Source organism: Mobula hypostoma, chromosome 7 (genome assembly GCF_963921235.1).
Source record: "Mobula hypostoma chromosome 7, sMobHyp1.1, whole genome shotgun sequence".
Taxonomy (NCBI): domain Eukaryota; kingdom Metazoa; phylum Chordata; class Chondrichthyes; order Myliobatiformes; family Myliobatidae; genus Mobula; species Mobula hypostoma.
This window is the reverse complement of record NC_086103.1, coordinates 168,415,409-168,432,613: the sequence shown is the minus strand read 5'-3', so window position 1 is coordinate 168,432,613 and position 17,205 is coordinate 168,415,409. Positions and strand designations below refer to the sequence as shown.

At 41.7% G+C, this 17,205-nt stretch overlaps 1 protein-coding gene across 2 annotated transcripts in view; it reads left to right on the top strand.

Moving 5' to 3' along the window:
* Positions 1 to 17,205, top strand: part of cyfip1 (cytoplasmic FMR1 interacting protein 1) — a 155,384-nt gene that overhangs the window by 21,944 nt on the left and 116,235 nt on the right. For both annotated transcript variants that reach the window (XM_063054534.1, XM_063054535.1), the window contains exon 2: positions 5,732 to 5,847. In XM_063054534.1, coding sequence (XP_062910604.1) covers positions 5,837 to 5,847 — 11 coding nt within the window. In that variant the 5' untranslated portion in view covers positions 5,732 to 5,836. The remainder of the gene's footprint in view (positions 1 to 5,731; positions 5,848 to 17,205) is intronic.

Genomic DNA, 17,205 nt, shown 5'->3' with positions numbered 1-17,205 from the left:
GATTCTAACATATTTTCTAAGCACCCTGAATACTTGAGCACAATAACCTCTTACTCATCTTTATTGAAGGGAATTTAAGATTTGTCTCTGTAGCTAGTCCTCAAAAATATGACCATTTCACCTCCATTTCATTCTAATGAATGTGTTGTGTGCTTCTTTCATTCAGGACCAGTAAATCTTTTTTTAAGTAATGAGGACTGCCTGGAATTGAGTGTGGTGCCACCACTGGAGTCTAACCAGAACTGCTTTTGATGCAATATATTTCTGCGTATGGAGTCACAGAGAGAGCATGATCTTAGTGGCCCCTCAGCCCACGAAAATCGCACTGTAAAAACGCTGTTAAGTGTAACGTTACAACTTAGAGCATCAAACATCAAAGTCCCCTTTGAATATCCAAACCCCAGGTTGTCAGTGCATCCAGCAGAGTGTCTAAACTAATAACACAATTGTACTTCTTTTCGCCAATACTAAGTACACCATTTAAACAATCACAGCATAGTTTCAAAAATATGTGTAAACCTCTGGGATAATGCCTTCTTCAAAAGCTATTTGGAGTCGGGTGTTCCAATAAATGAGATTAGAGATATGGGTAGTAGAGATGCCCTGCCCTATAAAAAGACTCACAAAGCTAGTTTACTGACTTCTCAAGAGAGATCTTTTTATGTGCACGATGCCTCAATCAAAATAACTTTCAGGGGACCTTGGAAGAATTGCAGAGGTGCATGAGTCTGAAAAAGGCTACAGAAGCATTTCCATAGATCCGAGTGTTCATCAGTTCACAGTAAGAGAAATTGTCTCCAAATGGAGGAAATTCTGTACTGTTGCTACTGTCCCTGGGAGTGGGCATCCTACAAAGATCACACCAAGAGCACAACGTGCAATGCGGACAGAGGTGAAAAAGAATCCAACAAAAGACCTGCAGAAATCTCTAGAATTTGCTAAAGTCTCTCTGTTCATGTGTCCACTAAAAGAAAAACACTGAGCAAGAGTGGTGTTCATGGAGGGAACTGCTCTCCAAAAAAAAAATTGCTGCATGTCTCAAGTTTGCAAAAAGACCATCTGGATGTTCCCCAGCACTTCTGGAATTATGTTCTGTGGACAGATGAGACAAAAGTTGAACTTTTTTGCAGAAATGCAGACTGCTATATTTGGAGGGAGAAGGGCACTGCACACCAAAACCTCATCCCAACTGTGAAGCATGGTGGAAAGAGCATCATGGTTTGGGCTGCTCGTCAGGGAACAATGAATTCAAAATTGTATCAAGGCATTTTACAGGAGAATGTCAGGATAGTAGTCTGTCACCTGAAGTTTAATAAAGTTGAATGATGTAACAAGACAGTGATCCGAAACACAAAAGTAAATCAACAGAATGGTTTAAAAAGAAGAGAATTTGAGTTTTGAATGGACAAGTCAGAGTCCTGAGCTTAACCCAATTGAGATGCTGTGACATGACTTGAAATATTGATGAACTGAAAAAGTTTTGTATGGAGAAATAGTTTAAAATTCATCATTGTGTAAATCTGATCAGCAGCTACAGGATACGTTTGATGGAGGTTGTTGCTGCTAAAGAAGGTTCTGCTAGTTATTAAATACAAGGGTTCACATTTTTTCTAGCTTGGACTCTGAATGATTAAACGTGTTCAATAAAGACATGAAAAGTGCAATTGATTGTTATTAGTTTAGGCAGATTGTGTTTGTCTATTATTGTGACTTAGATGAAGGTCAGTCAGACCACATTTTATGAGTAATTAATGCAGAAAACCAGGTAATTGCAAAGGGTTCACAAGTGACAAATATGCACAGTCTATGGAGGGGAGGCTAGCTTCCCCTGAGCTTTGTCCACCACTCTCTGCATTTTCACTATAAGACATAGCAGAATTAAGCCACTTGACCAATCAAGTCTGTTCCAACATTGATCACGGTTGATTTATTTTCCCTCTCGATCTCATTATCCTGCCTTCTCCCTGTAACTTCTGATGTCCTTACCTATCAAGAGATTATTAACCTCTGCTTTAATTGTACCCAATGATTTGGCGTCATTCTTCTAAACTCAAAAGAGCCATCCAACTGTTCTCATGTGTTAACCTTTTCATTCTTGTAAAAGCCTTCCAGATTTCTCCATTGCCAGTATGTCCTTTCTTAAATATTAGGCCTAAAACAGCTGTTTCAGTTCCTGCAGTCGCGGGCAGAACAGCTGCCATATTAAGCTGTAATGCATCTGGATAGGATGTTTTTTTATGGTGCAGTGATTAAAAAATTGGTGAGGTTCAAAGAGGACATGCCAAATTTCCTTAGCCTCCTGAGAAATATCACCTAAGACTCTTAGGTTTCTACAGATGACCCACGGAGAGCATTCTGTCTGGTTGCATCACATCCTTGTATGGAGGGCCCAATTCACAGGATCAAAAGAGGCTAGAGGGTGGTAGACTTGGCCATCTCCAGCACAGGCACAAGCCTCCCCACCATCGAATATCACATTATTCCTTTTTTATACTATATTTATTTTTATTGTAACATAGTAATCTTTAGTGTATTGCATTGCTGCCACAAAGCAGCACATTTCGTTACATATGTCAGTGACAGTAAACCTGAAATGAAGATTTTTCTTTCTTCTTCTCTGCAACATGAAGCATATTTTTCATTTGATGAGAAGCATTAACTCTCTCTCTCTCTGTCCTCAAAACTTAACATCTTAAGTCTGTCCAGCGATTTTCAGTATTTGTGGATTTTTGCTCTTCACTTCTGGCCAATTTTATTTTTAACGCTTTAAAATTTGCAGACTTTGCTGAGTAATTGTCGATGTACTCCAGCAGTTATTGAACTTAAGCTTCTTGAAGTCCATGTGCTTTTCTTAAAAGGTTTAACGAGGTACAAATGTTAAGTCGTGCTTGGGCGCTGACATTCGGAATCAATAAGTTGTTTTAGAGGCAAATTCTAAACACTTTTCAGTTCAGTGGCATGATATTCATTTCCTTGATGTGAATCAGGACTTGCCTGTCAGCAATTCTGTGCCGATATTAATTCCTGTTTCACCAATTATTTTTTTATTTCACAAATCTAGCTGGTTGTTTAAAATGTTCACTTACTATTCCCCTGAACAATCTAAAGAACTCACTGACATGAACTTTGTTAGCTTATACATTTCAAATATGAAGTATTTCTCAGCTTAAAAAAGAAAAAGACCTTGATATACATTTTTTTTAGGCCAGAACTTCCCTTGTATGACACTTTTTTTATTGCTGTCAAAGGAATTTCGTGCCATTTTTTTAATGTGCAGGTTGTGCACTTTTGATGATTTGTCACGTGTCAGATGACAAATGAGGCTATCAGCTATGAGCAGTGGTGTAGAATGCAAGATATAATGTGGCTTCAGTACTGCTCAATTATTCAAGGCCCTTGAACAGTATAGACCATTTGTATTAAAGCAGATGTTATCTAAAGTTTTGAGACATGCTTTCCTTGGAGATAAAAGGGACCAGCTTTATCTGATTTCCGTCTGCTGGGTGGATAGCTCCTTGTTCCCTGTTTTAGTGTTTACTCCTTCCCACCCATTCCATTTGCTCTAATGCCAAAACTGAACTTCCGCTTGTAGTCAATCTTTGATGTTTTCCCTTCTGTCTATAAACCTGTGTCTTGAATATACTCGGTGCCTTATACTCTACAACTGATTTGTAGAAAGTTCTGAAGTTTCCCTGCCCTCTGGATGAAGTGATCTCTCTGTATCCAAGTCCTAAATGGTTCACCGTACTTGTAAACTGTGGACCTGATTCTAAATACCAGAACCTGCGGGGGTACCATTTCCTCATCTATCCTGAGGAGGCATAAGATATTGGAGCAGTATTAGGCCATTGAGCGCATCAACTTTGCTCCGCCATTTCATCATGACTGGTTTATTATTCCTCTGGAAGCCATACTCCTGCATTCTCTCCGTAACCTTTGATTCCCCCAGTAATCAAGAACCCATCAACCTCTACCTTAAATACAGCTCTGTGCAAGAAGAGTCTTGAGGCATGGAGATATATCTATATCTATCATGCACTGGAGTGTTTAAGGCTGAGATGTGCTCAATACTGTATTTCAAATGACATAGTCTTCAAAACCATCTGTGGCAATTCATATTCAGTACTACCTGGCCAGAGAAATTACTCTTCACCTTTGTTCGAAATGGATGCCCCTCTATTTTTTTAGACCATGCTCTCTGGCCCTAGACCAAGAAACATTCTCTCCATATCTACTCTATCTCAGCCTTTCAATATTTGATAGGTTTCAAAGAGATTCTCCTTCCATTCTTCTAAATGCCAGCAAGTACAGTCTCTGAGCCATCAAACCCTCCTCATACATTAACCTTTTCATTCCCGGAATCATTCTCAATAAATCCATAATAGAATAATAATCATAATGGAATCAATACCAACAATACCAACCTTACCAAATTGAGCAATCAACCAGTGTGCAAATGATAATAAACTGTTGGAAGTAATTTGGGGAATGTGCAGCTCTGTTGGTTGATGGTTGGGTTGAGTAGTTCTCCAGTCCTGGCAATTTACTTGCAAATGATGTCTCCTCATATGGTGAAGTAAATTGCCAAGATGTAAACAATAACTATCAAAGTGAAATTGAGTGAAGTTATCCTTTTGGTTGAAGAGCCTGGTGGTTGAGGGGTAATAACTGTTTCTGAACCTGGTGATGTTAGTCCTGATGCTCCTGTACTTGGCTTCCTGATGACAGCAGTGAGAAGAGAGCATGACCTGGATGGTAAGGGGCTGATGATGAATGCAGCTTTCCTGCAACAACACTCTGTGTATGTGTGCACAATGGTCGAGAGGGCTTTACCCGTGATGGACTGGGCGGTAACAAGGGCATTGGTGTTTCCATACCAGGCTGTGATGCAGCCAGTTAATATACTCTCCACCACACTTCGCATTATTTTTAAAACTCTACTAGTCTTTATTTATATCTTTTGTAATATTCATGCATCTTGATTCCACAGCAGTTCAACTGTCAACTTCCATGTAAATTAGGCTTGAATTTTAACATGTTGACCCTTTCAAGAATTAAACTGGACAGTCATTATCCTAGTGTTTTTCAGTCCATTCTTGAGATATGGCTGGTGTTGATTGACAACCCCTTGTTTAAGTTTTAGAAAGACTCCTTATTGCTTCGGTCGGTCAAATGTTGTCTTAACAAACATGAGAAAATCTGAAGATGCTGGAAATCCAAAGCAACACACACACACAGTGCTGGAGGAACTCATCAGGGCAGGCAGCGTCTATGGAAAAGAGTAAATAGTCGACATTTCGAGCCGAGACCCTTCATCACCTCTGGAACTGAACTCTTCTATCCGTGTTTGGAAAAGATTTCAGTGAGATTGGAGTGTTGTTGATGGGAATGGGAGAGGGGGCCAGATTGAGTGTTAATCCTGTCTTGCCAGCAATGTTAATAATGTTTTCCTGTTATTTAAATCATCTAACTTTTAGGGCTTAACTTGTGAATTTTGATGTATGTGTATGGAAAATTAACCAGTCACCTTTTATTGTGGCATCACGGGCAGGTCTTCTTGGAAATATTGTGAACTAAAACTATTAAGTTTTAGCAAAGTTCATATTCTATGACTTTGTCCCAAAGCTACATCATTGTAATCTCTTGCTTGGTTTATGTTTAAATGTACTATAGTTGGAATGCAAGTTTGCTGGTGCAGCTTCTAATATTTCCATATTCCCCTTTATTTCAGGCAGTTGAGCAAGTGGCTGTCACACAGGCTAATAAACAGAACTATTTGCCCTAATCAAGCCCTAAATCAAGTAACTGTTCAAGGAAACTGTTAGCATTAAGGACGATGTCAGATGAGTAAGTAAACTTTCACAAACTTTGTAATTAATGTGTGTCCATTATTATACTTTAAGGTTTTGAAAAAAAGTGCAGACTTTTTTTGATACAGGTGGTTGTTGTTCCGGATTCCAATACCTGCATATCTTTTATCTTCAGAACAAATTGTATCTGTAGTCTTCTTTGTGTCCCTCATTGTGTTATTCCTAAGTTGTTTTAACTTGAAGAACAGCATTTTCTTCTAAATGGAATGGTTTAAAATGGTACAGTTCAATATTAGTAACGTCATCTGGATAGGAAGGAGGTGTGCAGACAGAGAGAGAAACTGCAGCTTCCGTCATGCAGTAGGTGGTGATAAGAGAAATGGTATGGACTAATCTATCAACACATAAACACAATTGCTACTAGTCCCAGACCAAGATGCACTTTAGGTCTTTCATGATACTAAGTAACTGCAATTACCCCTGGGACCTTCCCTTTGCCCCCAGAGCAGATGGAACACTTGTTCTTGCACCTCCTCCCTCACCACCATCCAGGGATCTAAATGGTCCTTTCAGGTAGGCAAAGGTTCATATGCATCTCCTCCAATACTGTCTTCTACATTTTGATGCATGCATTGTGGCCTCCTCTACATTAGCAAGATCAAGCGCAGATTCAGCAACCGCTTCATATAACACCTACACTTAGTCCACAATGACAGTCTCAAGGTTGCTGTTGCCAACCATTTCAACCCCATTCTCCTTCCCTTCCCACATTGAGCTGTCCATCTTTAGCCATCTTTACTGCTAGGATGAAGCTCAACACAAACTGGAGGAGCAGCGCTTCTTATTCTGCCTTGGTAATCTACAACCCAACAGCATGAATATTGTGTTTTCCAATTTTAGGTAACCCCTGTTATTTTATTTTTTATTTTCCCTCTTCTCTCCCCCTATTTTTACTGATCCTTCCATTTTCACCCCCTTCCCACCCTCTCACAGCCCTCTCGACCCATCCTTGTCCCCTTCCCTTTCTTCCCTCCACCAACCACACACTGGATTGCCTATCTCCCAACTTCGCATCTAGTTGCAACTGTCATATCCCTCTCTCTTCCCTAATGGTTCTCATTTTTTGTTTATCTCCCTCTAGCAGCTCTCTCCTGTTTTCATAGTCTCCTCTCCCCACTTTGTTCCATCTGTTGTTCAATGCAGACAGAACACTGGAGAAGCTTGGGTCAGGTACTATCTATGGAGGGAATAAGCAGTCAACTTTTTTGGCTAAGATCCTCATGCCTAATCCTGATGAGGGATCTTGGCCAGAGACATCAGCTGTTTATTTCCTTCCATGGAATCTGCCTGATAACTGAATTCTCCAGCATTTTGTGTGTATTGCTCAATGTTTCCAGCATCTGCAGAATCTTCTGTATCTCTATTTGCTGTTTTTTGTTTCTCCTCCCTTTCTTTGTCTGCCTCCATCTCTCTGCCACCTGCCAGTTTTCCAACTCCACCCTCACCATTTCCTATATCTGGCACTACAGCCTGTAATTTTGCACCCCTTTTCAGTTTACCAATCACCTTGCAGGCTTTTGTTACCACTCTCCTTCTCTCTGTATTGGCCATCTCACCTCTCCACTCTCAGTCCTGATGCAGGTTTTTGGCTAGAAGCATGAACAATTTATTTCTTCCCACCAATATTGCTTGACCCACTGAGTTCTTCCAGCATATTGTGCGTTGCTTCATCTTTTTGCCTTGGCCGACCCAGCACCACCCCCCATTGGAAGCTTCTCCACACGACCATGGAATTAATTCATTGTTGAATTTGGACCAGGTTTCCCAGCAAACAGGTTCTAGCCACAACAAGCTCTCAGCAGATTAGAGGGAAGTAAATCGTACCAGGTTTCTGGCATAGAGGCACTTTGGTTTCACACCTCTGTTTGCAATACAATAATGACCCCTTTAACACTGATTTCATTAGTTGTCTTGTATCTCAGATGGCGTCCTTCATATTCTGCAAAGTGCTATATACAATGAAAATGGCTCTATTTTGCTGGTAAAATTTGAGTGTTGATGTTGCTAATGTTATTACACAAATCAGTCAACACAGTCCATGTTTAGAGAGGGATACAGTTGTAAATCTGGAGATGTAGTCATCAATCCCCCTCAGACTCCATTATTCTTGAGATCATTCTGATGTTGGGCATCGAACGATACATAGTTAAGTACAGCATTTGTAACGCCCAGGTTAAGATTTTTACTGCTATGTTGTAGGTATTTTATTTTAGCAGTTCTGTAAAAGCAGTGTGCTCTGCTTTTAGACTGCTTGGGCTTCAGCTAAGAGATGAGGGGCTATGATGGTCAACTTAGGAATGTTGTGTTAGCCAATCCAAGTGGTGAAATCGGGATAAAGTTCCTGAGACCGGAGTGGAGAGGTTTGTGACGAACAGTCTGGCTCGTGTTTTTTTTTGGCGGGAGCTGCAGAGAGGACAGGAGGGAAGATGGCTGAGGATGCTGTGGGAAGGAACGTCCCAGTTGCACAAGGTGCTTTGTGCAGATGAATAGCTCCAAGGAGGAAGGGCCAGTAGTTATGAGAGAGAGCCCACTGGTTCAAAATCGATTTTGTGTGAAGTTTGGAATGTGTGTGCTTTCATGTAGACCGCGGATCCAGCGCATGAGTGAAAAGACAACTTCAAGATGAGCTCCATCTTTATGTGTACACTTGAACTGGTTTAATTGTAATGGGCCCTTTTATTTTTGTCCTCCACCACCCCCCCCCCACTAACTGTTTAATAAAGCTGAAATTTGTAGGTATACTTTCTTTGTGGTGTACAATTTGTTATTTCTTGCTGACCAATTGTGTAAAGGCTGTATTTACACAGCATTCGCTCAAATCGAAGTTTCTTTAATTGGAACATCACGATGTTCCTGTTTGGTTGAACCCTAAATCATACTGACCATAGACCTCTATTGTTTATGAAAGGTGGCCTTCTCACCGTTGAGTCTCGTGGCTGTTAGTGAAGCCGGCACTGAGCCAAATTTCCCTATGAGCCTGGTGAGAATGTGCATTGTGGGGGCTATCATTGAACGATTCATTGAATGCTGTGTAATTGCTGTTGAGGATTGATTAAGCAGTTTGTGTGTTTAAGCCTGTGTTTAAAGTAGTGTCAGGGAAAGTTACTAAGGTACTTTATTATGGACACCACAGGGCTTAAGGTTTGGTGCAATTCAAAGAGATTATCCACAAATAATGCCTGTGTTTTGAGCAGGGTGGATGTCCGAACTTCCAATGAACCTTTATGCAGAGTGCTTAGTTCTATAAAAGTTTTGGGGACTTTGCGCTTATTGAAAGGCATTTTGGCCAGTCGGATGGTAAGGATGTCATGTTGGTCCAGACCAGCAGTGACATAACTGAAGTTGTGCTGCCTGATAGGTTGGGAGACCCTGGAGAGGCGGGGCCATGAACCTCTCATTTTTAGAGGAGGGGCATGCAGCTGAGGACGAAGATTGGGTCCTTCAGCAGTTGGTTTCAATTCTGAGCTGGTTTTGGATATTACATCACTGGTTGGTGAATGTAGACGTGTATCTGCAGAGAGCCAAAGTTATTCTAGGTTAGGAATGTTCTCTGGGGTGAAGCCCGCCCCCCCGATGGGGAAGAATATTATGAAGCTTGGGCTGTGCAGACATCTCAGTTACTGGATGAATGGCAGTGGTGAGAAAAAACAGAGGGCCTAAACGGGCCAGCGGCTGATAGTGAGGTTGCTAAAGGCAGAAAATCCATTAGCCATGTCAGCAAGCTCTGGAAGATGCTTTTAGCACTGCTGAAAGTGCTGCCGATCTAATGATGAAGGAGAGAAGCTGTCTGCCTGCATTTTCAGGTTGGAGAAACTGCTGCACTGTTTGCGCCACAAAGGGGGCCTTCCACTATGAGAGAAATTGCTTGAGGTTGGAGCAAATTATGAAGGGCGCGCTGTCACATGACGTGATTGCTGTACGTATTCGAATAACTTGCAAGATGCACCCTCCTCCATCTTTTACCGAGTTACTCAGAGAAGTTAGAGAGGAGGAAAATATGATTGAGAAGTGAGACATTTCCAAAAGCTGAGTAGTGTCTTCAGTGGTAGCCTCTATTGTTAGAGAAAGAGCTTTTGAGGAATGAGGTGGAAAACCTTTGAACTGAGCTGATATGATGGATGTCTGCTAAAGTTTCAGCTAAACGTGATACATCTGTTGGGAAATCCGACCCATCTGTAGGACTTATAGTGCAACAAACTGCAGCTGAAAAGGGTCTCTTGACTAGAGAAGTGATTGCTGTGTTACAACTGTAGAGAAGATGGACATTTCAAGCAAGGCGGTGAGGAATAGGAAAATGTTCAAAACGTAAGTCGGTGGTTAACTAAACAGAGAAGAAAAGAGACAAAAACAACAGGAATTCTGCAGATGCTGGAAATTCAAGCAACACACATAAAAGTTGCTGGTGAACGCAGCAGGCCAGGCAGCATCTATAGGAAGAGGCGCAGTCGACGTTTCAGGCCGAGACCCTTCGTCAGGACTAACTGAAGGAAGAGTGAAGAAAAGAGACAAAACTGCAGAGGGACTCAGAGGAACGGGCTGGCGTTTCAGAGAGGATATGTTCCAATTAGCAAATCGAGGAAAATACCGATATGCAAGACATTCCTGAAGGTTTAGTGGGACCTAGCTCTGATGTATCCATACAGATTGAAGGTGTTTATGCTAGATCCATACTTGACACAGGTTCTCAAGTTACTTTGCTTTATAGATCCTTTCACAACTGGTATTTGATGCTCAGTGCCCTTGAGATTTGGGTGCTTGGTTCTGATGTGTACCCATACAATGGTTACTTGTTGAAATCGGCGTTTTCAGAAGCAGATGTTGGAGTAACTGAGACTATTGACACACCCATGTTGGTCTGCCCGGATCTGGACGAAAAGGGTGGAACTTCCGGTCTTGTGGGAACAAATACTTCTGTTGTGAGATGGTTTGTGGGAGAACGCAAGGAATAAAATGGAGAGTACTTTTTGAAATCCTTGTCCATTCACCCTGTGTTCAAAGCTGTTTTTGAGAAGGTGCAAGTTCCTCCTAAGCAGGATAATGTGCAGAAACGAGGAACTGTGTGGTACACCCAATCTAAACCTGTCATGTTTACGCCCTGTAGGAATAGCTAGAGTGACAGGAACCCCCAAATTTGCCAAATGCTGAACACATCGGCCATCCAGGTGGATACTCTTGATAATCCAGAAGGAGAGTCATGCTTACCTGCAAGGGTGCTGGTGAGACCGGAACTTCTGAAATCTTCGGCAGTATACACAAACAGGCTGACAGTGATTATCAGGAACACCTCAGAGAGAGAGGTTACCCTTAGACATGGGATGCTGACTGTCCCTCTTTTTCCTGTGATGGTAGTGTCTAGTTTTCCTGGGGAAAGAGAAGAGGAATGGCCTTCTGAATCGAGGAAGTCAACATTGAAGACGTGCAACTTCAGTGACTCACCAATGCCCAAGGAATGGAAAAGGAGATTGACTGAAAAGATGTTGGAACATGATGATGCCTTTTCAACTGACAAGTTGGTTGCTCCAAGAGTACTTGCAACACTATTAGAGCAACGGAGGACACCTCTCTTCGAGAGAGGTCTCACCAGTTAGCACCAGAGAAAGTTGAAGATGATCTGCAGCGCCTGCTTAAACTGAAGGAAGCTAAGTTCAGTCAAGGAGTAGGGGACCTGAGCCACCGGAAGATATGAGTGATAGACATGGGGAGGCACCCTCTAGGAGACAGGAAGGGTCACAAGGAGTTGGTTGAAGCTGGAGAAGCTGAAGTTGAGATAAGAGGGTCTCAGAGTCAGGAAGCCCCAAGCTAGGCTGGAGAGGATGCACGTGGGAAACAGAATATTAAGTCCATTTCCAAGGTGAGATATGCAACTTCCATTTACAAATGGATTGGAGATCCTGAAATCACGAAATTAATTTGAATACTGTGTTATTATAATGGTTTAATAAGTTCCAAAGTCATGAGGACCTGACTATTTTTGGTGGGGAGAGTGTAATGCCCAGTTTGTGATTGTCTGCTGTTATGCTGCAGGTATTTTATTTTAGCAGTTCTGTAAAAACAGTGTGTTCTGCTTTTAGACTGCTTGGGTATCAACTAAAAGGCAAGGAGCAATGATGTTCAACTTAGGAATATTGTTTCAGCCAATCAGGATGGCAGAGTCGGGAGAAAGTTCAAGAGAGTGGGGCAGCGAGAGATTTGTGATGGACAGTGTAGTTGCTGTTGTTTTTTTTTGGCTGGACCTGCAGAGAGGACAGGAGGGAAAATGGTTGAGGATGCCGTGGGAAGGAGTGTCCCTGTTGCATAAGGTGCTTTGTGCAGATGAATGGCTCTGAGGAGGACTGGCCAGTACTCCGGAGAGAGAGCCCATTAGTTCGAGATGGATTTCGAGTGAAGTTCGGAATGTGGTGTGTGCTTTCACACAGACCATAGGTCCAGTGTGTCAGTAAAAAGACAATTTCAGGATGAACTCTAACTTTATGTGCACATTTGAACTGGTTTAACTGTTATGGGCCCTTTCATTTTTGCCCCCCCCTCCAGTAACTGTTCAATAAAGCTGAAATTTGTAAATTACTTTCTTTATAATTTTAAGCGGTATTTAATTTGTTATTTCTTGCTGACTGACAGTTGTGTAAAGGCAATATTTGTGCAGCATTCGCTCAAATCGAGGTTTCTTTAATTGGAACATCGCAATGTTCCTGTTTGGTTGAACCCCAAATCTTACTGACCCTAGACACCTATTGTTTATGAAAGGTGACCTCACTGCCGAGTTTCGTAGCTGTTAGTGGGGCCGGCAATGAGCCAAATTTCCACAAGAGTCTGGTGAGGGGGTTGCACATTTAATAGTGCAGATACTTTTAAACAAATATCTTAGAAATTGAACCACTGTGCAAGTTCAGTTTATTGTCATTCAACTGTACACGTATACGGTCAAACAAAACAAAATTCCTCCAGACCAAGATACACAACACAGTATGTAACATGCACACAACACATGGAGTAATATTACCACAAATAAATTAACAATAATAAGGTGCATTTACCTCATACGTTAAAAAGTAAACATTAAAGCATAGCTGGCACTTCATACATGATAAGAAGTAAGTGGTGGCAGGTAATTCAGTAGTCTTGCGATCGGGGGAAGGAGCTGTTTCCCATCCTAACATTTCTTTTCTTAATGTTATAGTACCTTTTGCCTGGCAGGGAGTTCATTTGGTTCACAGTCTGGGGGAGGAAGCCGTTTCTGCATCTAACAGTCATCCCAGTGCTGTGGTACTTCCTGTGTGATGTTAGGGAGTCAGAGATTATTGGACAGATTGGAGAGGTAACTGACAGGGCTAAGTGCTCTGCATTCACAGCGCTTCTGATAAGTATTTCCGATGGGTGGAAGAAGGACTCCAATGATCCTCTTAGTGGTCCTCACATTCGTTTGTAGGGACTTGGAGACACTGTTGTGCTTTCTCGACCAAAGAGGTGGTGTTGATGGACCAGGTGATGTCATCTGTAACCTGCATGCCCAGAAGCTTGGTGCTACTTAGCAGCTGATGTGAGAACTGACTACTCCTCACTGCACTTTCCTAAAGTCCACAATCATCTCTTTAATCTCGTCCATGTTGAGGCTCAAGTGATTGTGGTTGCACAGTTCTATGCTGTCTTGTTGTCGTCATTGATGAGGTCAACCACCGATGTGTCATCGGTGAACCTGATGATGCAGTTTGAACTGGATCTAGCAGTGTGGTCATGTGTCAGCAGCAGGCTGAGCATGCAGTCCTGGGGGACACTAGTGCTCAACATCATAGAGCTTAGAGATGTTTCTGCCAACACAGACAGGCTGCGGCTTTTCTGTCAAGAAGTCCAAGATCCAGTTACAGAGAGAGGTATGGAGGCACAACAAGGATAGTTTATCCACCAGATTTTTGAGGGATGATCTTATTAAATGCTGAGCTTAAGTCGATAAACAGCATCCTAGTGTATGAGGCACCATTTTCCAGGTGTGACAAAATGGAGAGGAGTACAGAGCTTATGGTATCATCAGTGGAACAATTTTAGTGATAAGTGAACTGGAAAGGGCCCAGCATAGTAGGAAGATGGAATTTAATGTGATCCATAACCAGCTGTTCAAAGCACTTCATTATTGTTGAGGTTAATGGCGTAGATGGTAGTTGTTGAAGCAGGTTACTGTTGTTCTCTTGGGATGATGGTGGCCATCTTGAAGTTTGCAGGGACAGTGGACCGTTTTAGAGTGAAGATGTCTGTTACAACCTTTGTTAATTGGGCTGCACCATTCCTTAGCACTTGAACAGGTATGATATCTGGTCTTTCTCATATCAGCTGCGGCCAGACAGAAAAACCTGCTCCACAGAGGGGAAAAGGGGGCCTTTCTCACCAGCTATATATTCGCACCCCCCCCCCAAATGAGAGGCAATTTTTACAGTGACCAATTAACACATTCAAAGGGAGAACTTGAAACTTCATACAAACAGCACAGACTGAGGTCGCTGGAGCTGACAGGCAGCAGATTTAGTAGCTGCTACCTCTGCAGTATCTGCTGACACTGGTAAATGCTTTGTGTTTTGTTTGTGCTTCAGAATGTCAGGCCTTCCTAATTAAGTACGTAATTACCATTGTAATTTCTTCCAAGGCATCCATTACCCCATCTGAATTGTCTGGTAGAATTCTAAGTGCAATGTTTTTTTTAACTATCAGTTGACCGTGCATATCTATTTCTGCTATTGCGGTCTGACTCACCATATCACCCAAAATAAACTGGAAAGACAATTGTGAAATTCTAGAATGCTACTTGAATTTGATCAGCCTTTCCCATGGATGAAACAAGAAGTAGCAAAAAGGGTTCTGCTGTTCATTTTGTACTTGTATTTTAAAATCTATGATGTAAATATAATTTTCTATAAATAGTGTTCCTGAGTAGGATTTGAAGTAAAATCAGTGGGAAATGATGCTGCAGAATAACGACATTTTTGACTTTTGATTATCCTTTCTTTGGAATTTAACTTCCAGCTGAATACGTAGTAAGTTTAATGCATTTTGTAAGCACAGTGCGCTTACTCTTTTAATGACATTTTTTTTCAAAGGCTACATTTGGTGTGAATGATGGAATAGAACATGCAAGTGTATACACTCTGTGACCAGTTTATTAGGTACACCTGCTCTTTAATGCATATCTCGAATACCTCGCAATTAAGTACTGGCCATTTTACCTGCCATGGGAGATTTCAGCGGTCATTTTGGTAGTGGTGCACGTTCCACCTCAGGCCAACTGAGCGATATAATCAATAGGCATGAAAGCACGTCCTGATACCTTCGGCATCATTTTGGGGGATTTTAATCAGGCCAGCTTGATAAAGTCACTAAATAATTATCAACAAATCACTTGTAGTACCAGGAGAAAAAAAACACACTGGATCACTGTTACACTGCGATCAAGAGTGCCTATTGTGCAATCCCACGCCACATGATCATCTGCCTGTATTTCTACTCCCTAAATGTAGACAGAGACTGAAGACTACATCACCCCCAGTTGTGAAAACTAATAAGCTACGGAAAAGAGAGGCACAGAAGTGCTTACAGGACTACATTGAATCGGTGGATTAGACTGTATTCAAGAAACACACACAAAACTGCTGCAGGAACTCAGCAAGCCAAGCAGCATCTATGGGAATAAAAAAGTACAATCGACGTTTTGGGCCAAGACTCTTCGGCAGGACTGTGGGAAAAAAAGCTGAGTAGTTTTTAAAGGTGGGGGAGGGGGGAGAGAAACACAGGGTGACAGGTAAAACCGGGAGAACAAGGAATGAAGTAAAGAGCTGAGAAGTTGATTGGTGAAAGAGATAAAGGGCTGGAGAAGGGAGAGTCTGATAGGAGAGGACAGAGGGCCATGGAAGAAAGAAAAGGGGGGAGGAGCACCGGAGGGAGGCGATGGGCAGGCAGGAAATAAGGTGAGAGAGGGAAAAGGGGATGGGGAATGGCGAGTGGGGGGGGCACGGTGACATTCCCAAACTGAAAGCCATGGATGAACCCTGAGGTTCATAGTCTGCTGAGGGCTGGGTCTGTGGCATTTAAGTTTGGCAACCTAGATCTGTATGAGAGAACCAGGTATGACTTGCGGAAGGCATCAAGAGCCAAGAAACAATTCCAAGAGAGGTTGGAGGCGACATCAGATGCACGCCAGCTCTGGAAGGGTTTGTAGGACACTACTTCCTCCAAAGTAAAACCTAACATCATGAATGACAGAGATGTTTCACTACCAGACCTTTTATGCTCACTTCGCAAGGGAGACTAAAGCCACAACTATGAGGATCCCTGTAGCAATACCTAGTAAATCAGTTTCTCGAGTATATAATGCACTCTCCCATGCTAAAAATGTAAATACTCTGTATATTAAAGAGAAGTGGGAGAAAGAAGCGGGGTTGGTACTTTCAGAGGAGGCTTGGGGGAAAATCTGCAGCTTTCAATGGTCCTTGACTAATTCTTTGACTTGGAGAGAACATTGTTGGAAAAACATTATAAGATACTTCAAGACCCCATATCAGGAAAAATATAAAGATACAAACGTGACGTGTTGGAGAAGGTGCGGCTCCAAGGAGGCAAATCATTTTCATATTTTCTGGGATTGCCCTAAATTAAGTCTATATTGGGAAGGTATTCATAGAACATTAGTTAAGGTACTTAGGTCCCAGATACCTCTGAACTTTGAGACGCTCTATTTGGGGCATGTATTGTTTCTTGAACAGAAGGAAGATATAAAGTTGCTGCAGGCCATCTTAGTGGCAAGTAAGAAATCAATCACTAGAAAGTGGCTAAATCCAATACCACCTACATTAGAAGATTGGCACTAAATTATCTTGGAAATATTTAAAATGGAAAAGTTGACTTACTCCCTGAGAATTCAAAAAGAAAAATTTTATCAAATCTGGAATAAATGGATTGAATATATAACCCCAATGCGAGCAGACTTTAGATGACTCTGCTAATGATTTATTCTGCTCTTCTCATCAACACAGTAATATTGCTAACGTAAGCACCCCTAGTCTAAATGTCTTTTTTTTTGTTTTCTTTTGGAAAATAGAGAATTAACACAAGTAAAGGGAAAGATTTGGGAAAGGGATAAAAAATGAAAAAATTAAGTAAATAAGTACATAGGGATTGGCTAATTATGTCTGCGGGCAGGAGCAAGCATGAACAAATTGGGATATAAACACCTACAATGGTTGTTACATAGGCTTATATACAACATTTTGGACCAGTGGAAATGGTCCAGAAGAGTTATATAGAAACTATTATTACCATTTTTCTTAACAACTAATACCATTACTTAGCCTAATAG